Source organism: Ipomoea triloba, chromosome 4 (assembly GCF_003576645.1).
Source record: "Ipomoea triloba cultivar NCNSP0323 chromosome 4, ASM357664v1".
NCBI lineage: Eukaryota > Viridiplantae > Streptophyta > Magnoliopsida > Solanales > Convolvulaceae > Ipomoea > Ipomoea triloba.
Genome location: NC_044919.1, coordinates 3,758,275 through 3,776,940, shown reverse-complemented (window position 1 = coordinate 3,776,940; position 18,666 = coordinate 3,758,275). Strand labels below are relative to the sequence as shown.

The window sequence follows — 18,666 nt, the reverse complement described above, 5'->3', positions numbered from 1 at the left end:
AGATTCTTTAACACCATAAATAACCATACATTTTTTTTTTCTCTTTTTGTTATGGTGATCTTAATTTCCCTTATAATATTGCGTGGCAATATATTACTCAAATACTATGCAAATTTTTTAATTTTGAGAGTTTGGGGACATACTACTTTTTGTGATATGGGTAAAGGATATATAATAATAATAAGAAAAAAATATACTTTTTGTCTATAAATTATTAGAAATTATCACATATTTTGTTCCTTAATTATACATGTTACCACTTTTCATATCTGCGAGCAATTCGTACTATTAACATATGTGCCAATAGTACATGATTTAATTAGGTATAACATACATGATTGTACTTGATATTGTTAAAATCGTTGTCAGTTAACGCTGTCAAAAAATCAACATAAGCAGCCATTTGCTAGCTAAAATTACAATATAGAATTTACTCAATATATATATATATTTTGATAGTGATTGTGAGTTTTTATCGACACTCAAAAATCAAGTAGTGGATAGTAGTAGTCCACGAATATAATATTGGAAAAAAGGAAAGGTCCACCATGATGAATAAAAAATTCATGGTAGAATTAAAAACAGCAGAAGGGTCATTGGTTGCTGTCCAAATCAAAGTGTCCAAACATGAAGATCTTCAAGATTTGAATACATGTTTGGTCTGATCCTCTTTGCATTTGCCTTTAATTTTCCAAACTGTCATGCTACCACCAAATCTTCCCCATATCTTCTTGAATCTTGAACCCCCCTCATATATATACACAACCCCTCCCCAAACACATTCAAATCAACCAAACCAAACAACTCTCGTCTTCTTCTTGGCAACCAAACCCTAATTCCAAAAAAAAAAAAAACCCTAATTCTAAGTTTTTTTTTCAGAAATCCGAGGAGAAGAAATGGCAACCTTGGATGATGGTTCGGAGTTTTTCCACGTTCTTGCCGTGGACGACAGCGTCGTTGACCGGAAACTGATCGAGAGGCTGCTGAAGACATCCTCGGAGAACGTGAAAGTGACGGTGGTGGATTCCGGGAGCAAGGCGCTGGGGCTATTGAGCGAGGTGGAAGTGAATCTGATCATCACGGATTACAGCATGCCGGGGATGACGGGGTACGATCTGCTGAGGAAGATCAAAGGCTGCGCCGCTTTCAAGGATATCCCGGTCGTGATCATGTCGTCCGAGGATGTCCCGTCCAGGATCACCAGGTGTTTGGCGGAAGGCGCAGAAGAGTTCTTCCTTAAACCGGTTCGCCAGTCCGACGTTAACCGCCTCAAACCGCATCTCTTGAACGGCTGCAAAGGAAAGGCCGCGTTTTCCCCCGATTCCGCGGCGGCGGTTTGCGGGATCGTTTGATTTGTCGGAGAATCCGTGTTTGTTTGACATCGGAAAACGTTGGACGGAGCTGAATTTGACCCCGGCGGCTGAGATTCGTGGAAGCGGGAGGTTCCGGCGCCGGAAATGGGTTGGGAATTTAATCGAACACCTGGCGGGTCCAAGAATTGATCCTAGACAATTTAGCCATGATTCGGAACTGAATCGAACATCGGATCTGATCTGCTTGAAAACTGGCGGACATATATGATTGACAACAATTGTATGTATGGGCCACACAGCACTACCCATTTTTCAACAAACAATTACAGTTGTAATACTTTCGATACTGTGAAAGTAATAGTTCTGAAATTCATTTTCAATTGAGAATTAAGTTACAATATGAACTGATCAATGTCTGTGCAAGTGGTTTAGATGATGACGATGATGTTATTCATGTATACATTTGAGGGTTAAACTATGAAAAATTAAGAAAAAAAATGATTAAAAGATGTCACGATAAGATTTTTGTCTATCAACTATTTTGAAAAGATGTACACCACGATTATTAGTGCTCAATTTGAAGTTTTTGTTCACAATTTATAACTTATAAATTATCTTAATTGTCCGTTGAACATATAATATAAACATATATATAAGTGTGCACTTAAATTATCCATGTTGCTTATTACTTAGAACCCGTCAAAAGTAAATGACCTGCAGACATGAAGGAACATGTTGAGTATATATAATATACGGAGTAATATATAAATATAAATGTTCACTCAAACTATTAGTTTTTTTTTTTTTTTTTGTTTGAAACAAATATTTTAATTTTCCGTGTGGTTAATAACATATATAACATACTATTTTACTATGTATTTTGATGCATTTGAGATTATGGATGTGCAATACCTGACCCACTTGACAAATCTGGCCGAAATCCGAAGAAAGATGATCTGATCCGATTCGTATCCAAAATGTAATAATCGAATCGAGGCATTAAACGACGTTTGTTAAGGGGTTCGGGTGGAGTTGGATATTTTCATACCAGACTCGTCTGAATACCCGAACTTTATTAGGGTTCGTGTAAGAGTGTCATTATACAACGTCGTTTTAGCTAAGTATATATGTTTTGCGATTCATATGATGCTCTACTCTCATTTCCCTTTGTGCGCAGTCGATACTAGGGTTCTTCGTTCTCTACCTTCTCTAAGTTCTCTATATTCTTTTTTGAGAGAAGAGTTCTCTATATTCTTTTGCGTTCTGATCTTCTTCCAGACTCTTCTTCTCCGATTCTCTCCAAAGTCCAAACTCCATACTCCATTTATCTTCTTCTCTGATTCCCATACTCTCAAGGTAGATATGATATTAGGTTATATAAATAAATCTAACAAGTTATCTAAATTGATATGCTATGCATATCAATTTTTTAAAAATAATATATTGTTCTTTGAACTCAAACACACAATGAGAAATTTATCTACATTTATTATTCATTTATAAGATTTTACCATTTGATAAGAGTGACGTTATATTTTTCTCTTGATGTTTTTATTTTTACGTGTGAGCACTGAGTAAATTATATATTTATCTTTTATAAATAACTCAAAAATCACACATAAGATCATGTATGCTAGTCCAATCGAGTGTTGACAATTTCGGATGAGAAAATAACATTATTCATTTTACAATAGCTGATTTTTCTTGATTTGTTTGAACTTTTTTTTTTTTTTTTTGGTTGTTGAACAGTGATAAGGTGAATTGCTCTCTCTTCATGGAATCCAAACTTGAAACTATTCTTGATTCATATCCCGTTCTTAAACCCTAACCCCAAAATCCCCAAATTAAAAAGTTTCCCGCTAATTTCCACCTAATTCTGTCACTCATTCTCGCTTCCGGATTTTTAATCTATCTGATTCTTAGGGCTAGGGCAGTGTGTTATTCTCGTCGTCGACAAAGATGATGCCCGCCGGCGATCCATCGCAGCACCACCACCATCACCAACAGCAACAACAGCAGCAGCAGCAGCAACACCACTACCACCAACAGCAGCAGCACCACCCGCCGCCGCCGCCTAATCACCAACACCAACACCAGCAGCCATATCCGTTCGGAGACTTCCCAAGGGGTCCACAACCTCCGCCCGGTCCGCCTCAAATGATGCGTCAGCCCTCGGCTTCCTCAACTACTCTCAACGCAAATGCTCCTCCCCCGCCTGAGTATCACCACCCCTCCATGCCCCCTGGACCTCCTCCTCCTCATCACGCTTACGATGGTAAAACCTTTTGCTCTCCAGTCTTTGTTTCCACTGAAATTCAGTTAGTTATTGATATTTGTTGATGCATCTGGAAGAAATCACATTTGAAGGAAATCCTAATGTGATGCCCTATTGCACGGTGTTCTCTTGTTGGACTTTGCATTATGGGGTAAATCCTTTGTTTTATTTCCTATATAATATTTAGTATAAAAATTCTGTTACTGGTGACTTTATTTTAAAGCATTTACACTGAAAAGGAAACCTAGGAATGAGAATTATCTTTTTCGTGATTTAATCTATTTTCTCCTAACTTCTAACAAAGAAGGAATTCCTAATTTTCCTTCAGTTCATTTTAAATCTCCATGTTCACACTAATTATTCTCTCCCAATGAGATAAGCTCTATATCGGTTGCTTTGCTTAAACTTCATATGGAGCATTGACCTTTAGGAAAAAGGGAATGTGAGAGATGGGGTTAAGACAAATTCATCAGGAGAATTTAAGATATGGCCATATTGCTTTTCTTTGTACCCCTGCAGGTGCAGCTCATGCTGACAGTTATGCTGCAAAGAGAATAAGGAAAATGGGACAAAGAAGAGCTGTTGACTATACTAGTACAGTTGTACGATATATGCAGGTAATGATTGTTGAATGTTATCTCAGGCGCAGCATTCACTGCTTTCATATTTCATATATACTTTGTGATTTGAAAGCCTCCAGATTGATGTTCAAATTGTTACCAGTAAGCCAATTGCTAGGGGTTTTAAGAACCTTGTATAGTGGTATGCATTATCTATTTTTACATTGCATTGTTGATATTCTGACTTCACATTTTTATTAGAGGACTGTTTTAATTTGAATGTGACAAAGGACTGATACATGAAAGTAAACAAGTACCTTTCACTACCAATAGAGAAAATGCAAGAGATACAAGGACCAATATCTCTGTTCATCTCATATTGCTAGGTTATGCCTGGGTCACTGTGCTTCTTCCAATTAGATGTGTATTTTGATAATATATGATACTTTCTATTTCATATATTATATGTTACTCATGATCTTAATATTTGACATTGATTTTGGCATGTAGATTCGCATGTGGCAACGGGATTCAAGGGACAGAACTGTATTGCAACCTACCCCAGCAGCTGCAGTTGACGTGAGTTTACTCATTGAATTATATTTACTTTACTGTCTTATATTCTCTCAGGTTTTTCATGGAGGTAAATTTTCATATTGGTTCGAAGCTGTTCCTTTTTCAAGTCAGCTGATTTTCTTCTGTCTAGTTGTTTGGTAATGATACCTTTTTTGTTATTGGTAACATATCCAGATGCTACCAACAGTTGCCTATGTAGATAACCCATCCACCAGTTTTGCTGCAAAGTTTGTTCATACATCCCTCAACAAAAATCGTTGTTCAATTAATCGTGTTGTGGTAAGTTAGTTGTGATTTGCTATTTCTTTCTTGTCTAAATTTTTTGGTGTACTGTAAACCTATTCCTTACACCATACTAAACCAGTGAACTTGTTTGCTTCAAAATGATCTACAACTCCTTAGTTAATTTCATTTTTTAAAGACTGGGATAAATAATCCCCCACCCGCATGTTCCTAAATTCTAAAAGGAACCAAACATGAGATTGGGGTAATTGTTTGTCCAATCTTGTGAACCATTTAACACATACATGACATGTAAACAGAAGCCTGGAGATCAATTGCTGAGTTCGGGTTGATGTTAATTGTTACTTTGAAGACGTTTGCTACAAGTCCTGTTTTATTTTAAACACATTTTGGTAGCATATTTTCAATCAAATCCAATGCTCTTTGTTACAATGATTAAGTATTCAATTATTGCATCCTTGGCATTTTAATTGTTTGAAGTGGACACCTACTGGGAGGCGTCTTATTACTGGATCTCAAAGTGGTGAATTTACTCTCTGGAATGGACAGTCTTTTAACTTTGAAATGATACTTCAGGTATGAAATGTGAGATTGTGTACATCATTATCTTATTGAAATAACAGGTGAATGGAACTTATGGAAATTTCAACTTTTAACTTACAGGCTCATGATCAGGCGGTCAGGTCAATGATATGGAGCTACAATGACAATTGGATGGTCACTGGTGATGATGGGGGTGCTATAAAGTAAAACCTTATTGAGACCACATCTAAATTGATTTGACTTGTTCAATTCAATTAATGAAAAGTTTTATTTATTTATTTATTCACATGTGTACACTGTTGCAGGTATTGGCAGACAAACATGAATAATGTAAAAGCTAATAAAACTGCACATAAAGAATCAGTACGTGACTTAAGGTATACAGAATCAGATTTGGGTTGCATTTAAGTTCTCTTTCTATTGTATATTACTATATTTAAATTGTGATACTTTTATTTTTGTGCCGATGCGTAGATTTGCATAATTAGCTTTCTGACAGTGTCTGAATTGTTTATTCCCTTTACTAATCCTATTTTAACAGCAAAGCTATTTTTGAATTATCACTACTTACTCTTTTCTCTTAATACTTGATGCTGGACTAGCTTCTGCCGGACAGATTTGAAATTCTGTTCTTGTTCTGATGATACTACTGTTAAGGTTTGGGACTTCGCACGGTGCCAAGAAGAGCGCTCATTATCCGGTAATGTGCCTCTGGTTTTTAAATTTGATTGAAATGAGCTTGATTTAATGACGTATCTGTTTTGGATTTGAGGATGACATTAACATTTTTCATTTCTGCCAATTAAGGCATAATTGCATATGATAGTCTAAGAAAATATTTCTTTGTGCCATTTTGACTCAGGCAGGCCATGGTTGGGATGTGAAGAGTGTTGATTGGCATCCTACAAAGTCTTTACTGGTTTCAGGTGTGCTTCTCTTCCTGCTCTTTGTTTACTTTTTCTAGAAAAATTCTTGCTTGCTCCTGGAGTGAATGATTTTTTTTTACTCCAGTAACTTAAACACAATACTATCTACCTTTCTAACTTATGTGGTCCCTCTGGAAGCGGATAATGTGGCGATTAATGCTCTTGGAGCAAACAAGAATTCTCCTTTTTAGGGCCAATCATCTTATTGTGTATATATTGTTCTGTCAGGTGGAAAAGACAATCTTGTTAAGCTTTGGGATGCCAAGTCAGGGAGAGAGCTGTGTTCATTGTCAGTAAAGATGCTATTCCTTTTATTTTATCTTTGTACTTTTTTCCCTTCTGTTAGTTTCATGACAACCTAGAGGACACACTTCACAACAAAGTAATACTGAGATCCTTTTTGGTTTGCAGTCATGGCCACAAGAATACTGTTCTTTGTGTCAAGTGGAATCAAAATGGTAACTGGGTCCTTACTGCTTCTAAGGATCAAATTATAAAGGTAAGGTTCTGTTCTTGGAATTTTTTTTATAGTTGTCCAGCAAGGAAGAAGAATTATAGGCATAAACTGTAGAATTGTCATGGATGTTTTTGATTATATATTGAATAAACTGGCACTCATATATGCTTTAAAATTAGTCAAGTATAAAAACATAAATTCAAGAATACCTATCACATTTATCAAGTATTTAATCAAGTGAATAATTTGTTGTGTATGCTTTCTTATGATAATTTGTCCTTGCAGCTTTATGATATTAGGGCCATGAAGGAGCTTGAGTCATTCCGTGGGCATCGAAAAGATGTCACAGGTAAGAAATTACTCAGTTCATTTTCTGTTAGATTGCTCAAAAGCACAGTTACACTACCAGCTTTGCATGCACTTATTGGAAGCTGTGTGAAACTATACAGTTTATTTGCTAGTTTGAACGGCAATGCTTGTCTAAGAGTATACAAGGAAAAGTATTTAGAATCTTGTAAGAAGTAAGAAGGCTGCATGTGATGTCAAATTGTATGCAGCAAAATAATTTGTGGCAGAATTTTAATTCACAGGAAAATTATATTCAAATTGCTACAGAAAATTTTAATATGAAAGTAGCATATTGAGGCTTTAGCCATATGACGTCTAGATGGTGAGGAGATAATATCAGCAACAAATCCAACAATAGGTTTACAAGTTTAGATATGCTGATTGCTGTTATAAAAAAATAAAAATTCCAAATGTGAAGAAATGTGCCAGATTTAGCAAATTTGGGAAGGCAAGTTCTGAACATTCAGCAGTTGAAGGGCCAAAAATGTGCTGAGAGGCTAAAACTGAAAAACGAACTCAAACAATTTAACTATGGGAACTATATAGTTCATCAAAAGTCACCTTACAAATGAATATAACTGCTTTTTATATAAAGTACAGCTAAAATTAATCTTCTTGCTGGCTGGCTGCCACTATCATATTTTGAATATTTAGGGCCTATTTAGAAACTGCAGAATTCTCCAGTTTTATGGAAAAATGGAAAAAAGAGTGTCCAAAATAAACTATTTTCCACATTAGAAAACAAACAATGTTTTCCAACCTAAAAGGGGATTTATAACACTTTTTTAGTGTTTTCCAAATACAAAAATGTATTAGTTCACTTATGGTCACTATCACTAACAAATTTCTACCTTCCCACCACTACCAATTATCCACCTCACCACCACTTGTATTATCATGATATTATCATCACTTACTTTCATCTACTACTGCATGGCCTACTTATCCCAATCATCTATCTATTTGCTCTCACCCCACATATCAACACCTCCACTACTTATGTATCCTCACCCCCACCAACCTATACCCACCACAACCTCCACTATTATAATTGCTTATTTACCACTATTTGCTATTTGTCTACCTTCTCCATCTACCTATCATCCGCCACAACTAGCAGACCCGCACCACTCCTACCACTATTTGATACCATTGTCACTTACCACACGTGTTGGTATTTTTGTATGAAGAATATATATATATTTTCAAATAATTTTCTATTTCAGGAATGGAAAATAGTTGAATTTGAACATATTTTTTTTTAGTTTTCCAATGGAAAATAATAATTTGGAAATGAAAAAATGGAAAACATTTTCTGTAACTAAATAGGCCTGTAAGACCTCTGGGAAGGAAACTTTGTCATAGATTGATCAGCTCAGCTGTACCAAATTCCACATATTCTTGACAAATATCTTTCAACAGAAATGTCTAACACCAGTTAAAAATTTACTGACTTGTTTAATTACAAGCTGATCTTGATTTCATTAGCTTCTGCACTGAGAGCTTTTGCTAAGTATTTTTCAGAATTTTGAGTCTCATAATATTTTCATTCTCCTTTTTTCCATTGTTTATACTGTACTGGCCATCATCTTGCACTTATTCTACAATGCCTTATGATTTGTTATATCTTGATACTTACCTTACTGTTTGGTTATGATAGCTTTGGCTTGGCATCCATTTCATGAAGAGTATTTTGTTAGTGGGAGTTATGACGGTTCAATATTTCATTGGCTTGTGGGGTATGCTTTCTTTAGTTTCCTTCTCTTTTCTTTTAGATTTTTCTTTTCTGTTCATATACTTGACAAAATAACAAATTGAGTACTGTTTTTAACTGAATACTAATTAGTTTGTGAAAGTATTGGGTGGACTAGACATGGCATACCGCATATGATAAACAGGATTATTTTGTTTACTGATATTCTTTCTTAACATAAATAATATCAGAAGTTCACTCTTCTTCTATCCTCTAAAACCCTGCATTCATTTTGGGGAGGGGATGGGGTGCACCTGCTATTAATAATTTATCAAAGTTGCATGGAGGGGGCACAAGGCCTTATCTTGTTAATGTTGTTATGAAGATTTGTGCAGGAAAGAAAATAACTCTGTCAATCAAGTCTTAATCTGATTGCATATATTAAAGCAGCTTTTTCTTTTTGGGGAAGAAAATGAAAATTGGTTTATCATGTAATACTTGTGATATAGATTTTGCTGGTTATGGCTTTCCCCCCTTATTAGTAATGTTGCCTTTTCTGGAAGTTCCTTTGGTTAATTATCTCTCCTTACATGTTCGGCTGTACAGGCATGAAACTCCTCAGGTTGAAATTACAAATGCACATGATAGTGGTGTTTGTGATCTTGCATGGCACCCAATAGGGTATATTCTTTGCAGGTACAAATTCTTATTTTACAATCACAATGTTATCATTGTTAGGGGCTTAGGGCTAGTCCTATTATTAGTTCAAGGACATGCCTGCTTTGACTCATCATGCTTTATGTGTGTTATTTGATTATGTTTGGATGTGTCATTCTTGAAAATGTGCTTACTGTATTTACATATTGTAAGAAGGTATAAAGTATAAAATGATATGTTGGCAAAACTTTGTTCTTCACTTCTTCCTTGACTCATAATAATATCTTACCTTGATGTTATTTGTTTAACTGGATGGAAATTGTTATTTCTCACATGGCATGGTATTTCTTTTGTGGAATTTAGTCTCCGCTATTTATCTCCTCATGTTTTCTTTATCTCAATTTTGCTACTAGTTTGCTAAATGCTAATTGAATTTGACAGATAATTATCATTGTCTCTGTAGGGCTTTTGTTGTTTGATTCCTCCCTATTCATTCTTGTTTTGTCTGTCAAGGAGAGATAATTAGCTTTCTTCTATGTATCTGTATGCTAGCTTCATTCTTGTTTTGGCTCTAATTTTGCAAATGCACCTGAAATTTCCCCATCCCGCAATTTGTCAATGTTACAGCCTTAAATAGCTTATAACCTTCATGGGCATCATTCCTAAGTCCTATTGTTGATGCAGTGGCAGCAATGATCATGCAACAAAGTTCTGGTGCAGAAATAGGCCTGGGGATTTAGCTCGTGATAAATTTAGCTTGAATCAGCAAGGTGTGGACCGATTTTCCATTTATGGACCTCTCTCATATAATTATTATTCTAGTGTCACTCAGTTCTGTTCAGTAGATTTGCTCTTGTCTTACCACTTAGTTGATGTAGAGTTGCATTGTTTAGTTTTATAGTTATGAAATTCAGTATTCTTGATTCACTCTCTTCAACTAGAAGCATTCTGTCAATGGTATAGGTCACTAGTAGCCTAATGCAATTTTGTTGAATTTATTCCAGGTACCAATGATCAAAACCCTGCTCTAGGTTACAGGCCAGGTAATGTTGGAGGACCCGATGCTCCAACAACACCTGGAGCGTTTGGTTCTGGTTTGATACGAAATGAGGGCACAATTCCTGGCGTTGGAGCTGCAATGCCACTCCTTGATTCATCCTCACAAGGAGATCAAAAGAATCCTTTATCTCTATCGATGCCTATGGGTGCCCCCCCACTTCCTCCCGGTCCCCATCCATCCCTTCGTGCTGCAAATCAGCAGCAAGGTTATCAACAAAATATGCAGCAAGTCCCACAGCAGCAAATGAACTCTATGCCGTTGCTCCCACTACAACCCCCATCTCATATGCCTATGATGCATAATCCTCATTTACCTCGCCCACCTCCCCAGTTACAGCCTATGAATATGCAAGGCGTCCAATCTTCAATGCCTGGATCTATGCCCGTGCCATCAATGCCAATGCCCGGTCCAATGGTACTCATTTTCCCATTCTCCTGAATAGAGTAATTACAAACTGGTATTTGATTTTATTTTGACCTGCTTCTTCGTTAATTCTTTTAGGGGATGCAAGGTAATTTGAACCAGATGGGTCCTCCAATGCCTCAAGGTCACTATATGGGTATGAACGCACAACCCGGAGGAATGCAGGGAATGCAAGGCCCTCCAAACACAGGTGGAAACCAAATGTTTCAGCCCAGTGGAGGCTTCAACAGACCGCAAGGTGGGCAGATGCCACTCATGCCCGGGATGAATCCCTTTCAGGTTAGCTGCTTTCCTATTCCGTAACTGGAACGTTGCTTTCCCTATCCCATCAAAAGAAACACCGGTCTTAACATAAGGGATAACCTAATCTTTGTACGCTGCACACAAGTGATGGCTTATGTGTGTAAACGAACCTATTCACAATTGTCTTGCATCTTACCAATTATAGTCTGTATATACACATATATGATTTTGTATTGCTCATTTTTGTTGCAGCAATCTATGCCGTCGAATTTTGGAGTGCAATCAGGCATGCCACCGCCACTTCCCCCAGGGCCGCCGCCACATGGCCAAGGACAAGGAGGGCATCAATAGACCAGTTTTCATCAACACTAGCAGTAGCTTTAAGCTGTTTCCATTGAGATTTTTTGCAGTTGTAATTTTCATTTACACAGTAATGAGAGCACAGCTTGCATGCTGTTTAATGTTTATTGATATCTTCTTTAAACTCTCAAAAATTTGTATTGTAGCTTTATCTCTGTAGCAACTACATTGAGGAGCCCAACTATCTTGTTTTCTTATATGTATTATTTTCTTGGTACGATGATTACATTTGATTAGACGAATGAATACATTCAATTACATGCCCCACACTATTATTCTTAATTACATAACTCTTGAATTGCCGGCAAAATAATGAAACTGAATATATCCACGTGAGATTGCTTGTAATGGAGATTATCCTCAGTTTCAGCCATGGCATGATTCCACAATCCATAAAATTAAACCATATTTAATTATATTGTTTGATGAACTAGCTTTGGAAACTCTCTCATCTCATCTTTTCTTTTTAAGTGAAATTGAAAATCTTATAAAATTGATTTTGTTCATTTTTTACCTTATTTTCAATTAGATTTACTAACTGCACAATCTAAATTTATTCATAGAAGAAAAAAAAAAGAATTGATCTAATTCATTTATTTAGATACTTATGATTAACTGTTAAAAATTATTTTAAAAAAAAGAGAATTAATTTTATAAATATTACAAACTTCAAAATTTATACTCCTTCTGTCCCATTTTACCTATCCTATTTACTATTCATTGGTCAAACCAACTCTTCTTTCTTTTCTTATTTTCTTTAATAATTTTTTATTATTTTTAAATTTAATTTTTTATGTTTAATAGTATTTTTAATGTAGTTTCTAAATATATAAATTTTATATATTAATACTAAACTTAATAATATGAAAAATTGGATTAAAAATTACTTAGTCAAGCCTCGTTAAACGAACCAGACAACCATTTTGGGACGGAGGTAGTAATAATTATAAAATTATTATTTTTAATTAAAATGAACCTTGAGGACATAAATACATACAATAGAATTTTGGGTACAAAATATAATTTTGCATCTATTGTATCTATTGTTACCAGACCTATTGCCGTCCCTACAGAAGAGGAAGGTAGGCGGTCAGAGGTTAGGGCTAAAGTTGTGGTCATGAATTCATGAGTGGGAAGCGGAAATTTCTAAGAAACAAATTCTGTGGAAAGAAGCTTTACAGGACAAAATAAAGAGAAATTAAATGTGTGGACGAAATTCTGAATTTAACTCTGCAAAACATCAACACCACGTAAAGCACCTGTAGACATCACTGAATTTAATATCTTTTCTTGCAGTTGCAAGCAGCAGCAAATAATTTCACTTCCGCTTTAGATTTCAACAAAGCAAATTACAAACAAAAAGGGGAGAGGAATACATAAAACGGTAACCTCTCCCTCCTTGCTCCTTCTACACCGAAAAATTACAGGAAGATAAAAAACAAAACTCACAAGTCGAGGAAATAACTCAGAAATTGATGCGAAAATGGTGAGGATCATGCTCCAGCGTGCTGGCCATCTCGTCCGCGAGAAGGAAGCAAATTGCGAGCCACCTGCTGAGACCGTACCACACCAGTTTTGCAATCCAAATCGATTTGCTCCATCGCATTGGCATTCTTCTTCTTCTTCTTCTTCGCTTCTAACCAAAATACCTAAATCTCCTTCAAAGAGGGGAAGACGACAAAGATGAAGATAAGATGAAGATGGGGAAGATGAAACAGCGGGAGTTGATGAATATATGGGGGAATGATTAAATAAAAAGAGCTGAGTTGTACTTGGAAGGGTTTTGAAAATTTTGAATTGAAGAATGACAAGAAGAGGTTGGAGCAGTTGATGGATTTTATATTGGCGAGAGGTTGGGGTTATGCTTTCAAAGAGAGAGGGAAGTTTGGATGCTTTAGTCTCATATTTAAAGATATTAAATAGCTTCCACATGGGCCCTCCCAGTTCATGGGTTCAAGCATATGTGACGGTCCTGACTCTTTGTACTTTGATAAGTTAAAAAAATTTTACATAACTTTTTTTGAATAAGAGTCAAATTTTGTAAATGTGATATAAATTAAATTTAAATTAGTCTCATAATTATAGAAATTCTAAACATGGTAGATAAATTGCGGAATATTCATATGTCCTCAAATACTTGTACATTAATATTCACAATAATTGTTAGCAAAGCACACTAATCAACTTAGTTTGCATCAACCAACCAATTTAGCTTACCTTGACGCCAATTGTGGGATACTAGATTACACATAGTATGTTGAATTGTACCAAATACTATGAAAATAAAAGTTAAATAGTATCTAGTAATGATATTGGTTGATACTTTAAAATTTCTAATAATTTTATTTTTCACATAATTTCAAAATTTGTTTATAAGTATTCTTCATTTGTAATCTCTCACTATCATATGATGTGACTAAACCAGCCTCGATTAGTTGTATGCTTTATTTGCCAAATCTTTTCGGCTTTTCCCAACATCCACGCATGTTGTCATGTTGATACAATCACATATTACCTAGTTAGATTTGGTATATGAGTTTGGGTATTAATTATTATTAATTTTGGACTTTAATCACAATGAGGTTGATTGATAGTAAACTCGTGATTTTGAGGTTACAAATTTGACTCTTAACTAAAAGTTGATTTTTGTCAAATACATTGTGATCTAGTGGCATTCGATTTACACTCCCATGTGAAAGAGTGTGGGTTTCAATAGGTTGAAAAAGTAGTTATGAAAAAATACGACATTGTAACATAGTCAGTAATACTCAAAAAAAAAAAAAAAACTAAAAGTTGACTTCTCAAAACTTCTCAAAATCAGTCAACCATAGCTGATTTATCTTACTAAAATTCTTTACTGACTAAAGTATGTATTAATAATTTTTTTTTTTACTATGTGTGCATCTTAAAGTAACAATTACAGAATCTCCTAAAGTGAAAATTTAGTATATGATTTATCTCTTCTAATGAATACAATGGGCTTGCTTGGTTACCAGCGGTTAGCAGTTAGCGGTAGCGGATTGTGTTAGCGGTTATCAAATAGCGGATTGTATTAGCGAGTTTGACCAACGAATTGTATTAGCGGTTTGTAAAAAGATATTTGGTAAAATTAGCTGTTTATATTAGCGGTTAACATGTAAAATGACCAAAAGGGTATACACAAATAATATAATAATAAATAGAAACAATACAATAATAATAATAATAATAATAATAATAATAATAATTTATAAAATTTTAAAAAAAAAAAGAAAAAAGAAGAGGCGAAGGGGAGCCTGGGCTCCCCTTTAATCAATCCCACATCGGCACTAAACAAAAGAGGGGCATTGAGGCCCTTTTATAGAGGAGCCTCAATGCCCCTGCTTTTGTTTTCAATACCCATCCGATGTCCCACATCGGATGGGTATTGGATGGGTATTGAAGGGAAGCCTCAAGGCTTCTCTATTCGAAGCCTTGAGGCTTCCAGAATTAAAAAAGCAAATTTTTTTTTTTAATTATATGGATGGGCGTTTTGGGGAAAGGCTGCCTTTCCCCAAAACGCCCAACCCCAAACGCTGCAAATTGCAGCGTTTGGGGAATCAGCGGTTTGGAGCCAAAACGCTGCTCCAAACCGTTGGTAACCAAACGCGGTAATTAGCGACGCTGATTTTGGTCAAATCCGCCAAAAAATAGCGGATTCGCTATTAACCAAACATGCCCAATATATTTTACAAAGTAATTAGTTATAAAATCATAATTTAAAAGTAATAAAAATCTTTGAATTATTAATACCTTTATTTGCTACTAGTATTTCCGCCCGCGCGTTGCACGGTATGGATTTGTTATAATAAGTTAAGAATATTTAGATCGATATACAATTATGTAAATTATAATATCGAATATTATATAGTGTAATTAAAGAATTGAGTTTGATCGATTATGTTTTATGATGTTATCATTGCTTGAATTTAAGCAAATAATTGCCCAATTAATAGCCTATGTGTATATATATGCATCCGGTGCTGAAGGTTTAGACATTTTATATATCAATGTTTGATTTGTATTAATTGGGCTAATTATCTCGTTGTCTAGCAACTCAGTTATAGAAATTATTTATACGGATGATATATTTTCTATGTAAATATATAGCAATTTTGTCATCTTTGTATAAAAAGAAAACATAATAGTATATCAATGTAACTGTTTTGATGAATTACGCATTATTGAAAACTTTTTTTGTAGACGACATTGGTAGTATATTATATATTGTTATTATACATTTTTATACTTATTTTACATCACTAATGTAGTAAATTATCTAGAATTATAGCTTTTTAGTGCTTTATTTCAGAATTACTTGAGTAAAATATCTAGGACCTTAGTACTTAATGGATAATAAGATATTTCTAAAGCAGGTATGTATAGATTAACTCTGTTTTTTTAAGTGTATAGATTAAATTTATTTCATGAATATTTGATTTGTGGGCATGTTTTATTTGTTGTGTATTTTTGCTTAACAATTGGGCTGTATAATGTGTTAAGAGCTTTTATTTTTTTGGGTGTAGCTCAGGGTTTCTACTGTTGAACACAGTGACTAATCCCCTCGCTAGATTGTAGGCAGCTCTATTGGGTGAGATAGTTGACCCGAAGATTTAAAGTTGCTCCATACCCAAAGCCAATGATCGAACCCTTGACCTTTGGTTAAGAATGTGTTAAGAGCTATAATTCTACCTAAACATGTTAAATTTTAGTTCTTTAGGTTATACTTTATTGATCATTAGGGTTTTATCTGTGTAATTAATTTGGTTAATTTTTTAACGCGTTATAGTTAGACTTCTTAGAGTAAAATAATGATGTTTGTAAATAATATGGTAATCAGATGAAAACTATATAGATTGGAATAAAAAAATCTGCATTGAATAAGTTAATTTATTTATTAACATTTTTTTTGAAAAATACATTTAATTTTTTTTTAAATTGTAAACATAGAGTTCTAAAATTGTGAACATTCACCTTACGGTATAAGGTCCATAGCATAATTTACCCACCTCTACCATGATTGTACCCCTCACTCAATTTGAAAAATCAATTTCGCTCATCCCTCAATTTGGTAGCATATTCATTTCTTTCCAGCCTCCATTGCCAAAAATTTATACTTTATATATAATTATATAATTTATTTTTAATTTTCTATTTGTTGCTATCTCACATTTCACATTTCACCTGTAGTTGGGTTCTATGCTCTGCCTCGCCACCGCCCACCACCCAGCAGACGCCAAAGACACGGAGACAACAGTGGTCCAGTCGCTGGCTTCAACTCTCGCCCACTCGGTCGTCGGTCGTCGCCTACTCGCCTGGTCGCCAGTTGTGAGCTACCCGTTTCCCGGTCTCCGTCTTCGTCCTCAGGTTAGTCCTCTAGTCACTGACAGCCGGCTATGTCTTTCACCATTTAATTTCTCTCCCTTTTTTTCTCTCTTCTTCTCCTATCTTCGGAGCCTTTGCTAATAGCTAATCGACAATGATAGTGAAACGGAGGCTTGAATTTAATCGACGGCTTCTTCATTTGTGGATTTTTTTTGTCGTCAAGTTGAGGTAATACTTATTTACTTTTCTTTAATTTGCTACATATCCAAATTGTTATTCAGTCATATCAGTAGTTTGGCAGCCTTGTTATTGCTCTCTGAACTGTGAAAGTCGTATAGAACTATGCTAGGGTGTGGACATGATTAATGCTGAGAGAAAATGATTTTTCCTCTCAATATAATAATTTGCTCAAGTTCTAGAATCAGAAGATAATTTAACCATTTCTTTATGTTCATTTTGAATAATTTGGATTTCAGCTCCTTGAGGATATGTGAGAGTAGTCTCAATGAGTCTATGGGTGAAATTTATTCTTCCCTGTGTTTTTTCTTTTCTTTCCTTTCCCTGCATTTTTCCCCCCTCATTGGCAGTAGTGAGATTTTAGCTCTTTTAACCTTATAATAAAACTTCAAAATAGAAAATGATACCACATCATACAAAATTACATTCTCATAGCCTGGAAAACATAAAATACCTTTGATATTGACTTTTGTCTTAATTTCTCAAGTTCAGGTTGAACATCTTTTAGGGCTTTTGATGATTTAACCATTGGAACTTCTTCAGCAAACTTCAGGTTTTTACTCAAAATCTCAAAAGTTTTCATATATTCCTTCATGTATAGAGATCGTCCCAATCTTCTCAAGCCATATTCCCAATATTAGGTTGTGTTCATTTTCCTTTTCTTTGTCATCTTGTTGGTCAGTAATTGCATTTCTTTTGTGTGAATTTCCTTTTTTGTAAAAGCACAAGTGCTAATGTCGTGGCTATTTGATGCTTGGAGAGAAATGAGTAATCTTTCTAGAGAAATAGAAAAATTGGAGAAATAGAAAAACTGGAAAAATGGAATACTTGTTTACTGCAGAAAATTATTTGGAAAGAGGTATAGGTACCTAGATTCTAAATATAATTAAATTATTAGAATAACAATTAGGAGAAATTTACATGGGAGTTGTGGAATAAGCCCTCAAGTATTTGTTAGTTGACCGCAAAGCGTTGATATTCCTGAGACAGAAACAAACTTCATTAGTTAGTGAACAATAAGGAGAAATAGCAAAGAATAATAGAAAATAATGGATGGTAGAATAATTCAGGATTATAAGCGTATTTATAGTGCAGATTAGATGGCTGGTTATGGAGCATTATTATTTGAAGAAATAACGATGATTTTGTGGCTAAATTATTAATAACCAATTTTATTCCATTTTTATGCAAAATCTTCTTTAAAGATTAATAGTAAAATAAGGCTAAATTATTAGTAACTGATTCTATTCTTTTTATTTTAATGCAAAATCTTCCTTAAAAGATTAACGTGTATTTTAACATTTCCTAAAATGATTATGATCTTTTCCTTATATATTCCTTACTTATTCATTTTCTTATATTCCTTTACAGATTACAAATATATATCACCAATTATATAATAATAAATA

At 34.7% G+C, this 18,666-nt stretch overlaps 2 protein-coding genes across 3 annotated transcripts; both read left to right on the top strand.

The window, feature by feature from the left end:
- Positions 1-682: 682 nt before the first annotated feature.
- Positions 683-1,833, top strand: LOC116017233 (two-component response regulator ORR9-like). The gene has a single exon (XM_031257773.1). It carries the CDS (start codon positions 897-899, stop codon positions 1,350-1,352), a length of 456 nt encoding a protein of 151 aa, XP_031113633.1. The 5' UTR covers positions 683-896; the 3' UTR covers positions 1,353-1,833.
- Positions 1,834-3,078: 1,245 nt separating this feature from the next.
- On the top strand, positions 3,079-11,944 carry LOC116017324 (flowering time control protein FY). 2 transcript variants are annotated; one of them, XM_031257885.1, is made up of 19 exons: positions 3,454-3,588; positions 3,666-3,739; positions 4,108-4,205; positions 4,659-4,727; positions 4,899-5,003; positions 5,448-5,543; positions 5,631-5,713; positions 5,816-5,887; positions 6,113-6,210; positions 6,377-6,436; positions 6,665-6,725; positions 6,848-6,935; positions 7,179-7,242; positions 8,902-8,980; positions 9,541-9,630; positions 10,276-10,361; positions 10,596-11,065; positions 11,153-11,353; positions 11,570-11,944. In XM_031257885.1, exons 3-19 carry the CDS (start codon positions 4,152-4,154, stop codon positions 11,666-11,668), a joined length of 1,875 nt encoding a protein of 624 aa, XP_031113745.1. In that variant the 5' UTR covers positions 3,454-3,588; positions 3,666-3,739; positions 4,108-4,151; the 3' UTR covers positions 11,669-11,944. The 2 variants fall into 2 exon arrangements, with proteins under 2 accessions (XP_031113744.1, XP_031113745.1); XM_031257884.1 differs by lacking the exon at positions 3,666-3,739 and having other exon boundaries at positions 3,079-3,588.
- The last annotated feature ends 6,722 nt before the right edge of the window (positions 11,945-18,666 follow it).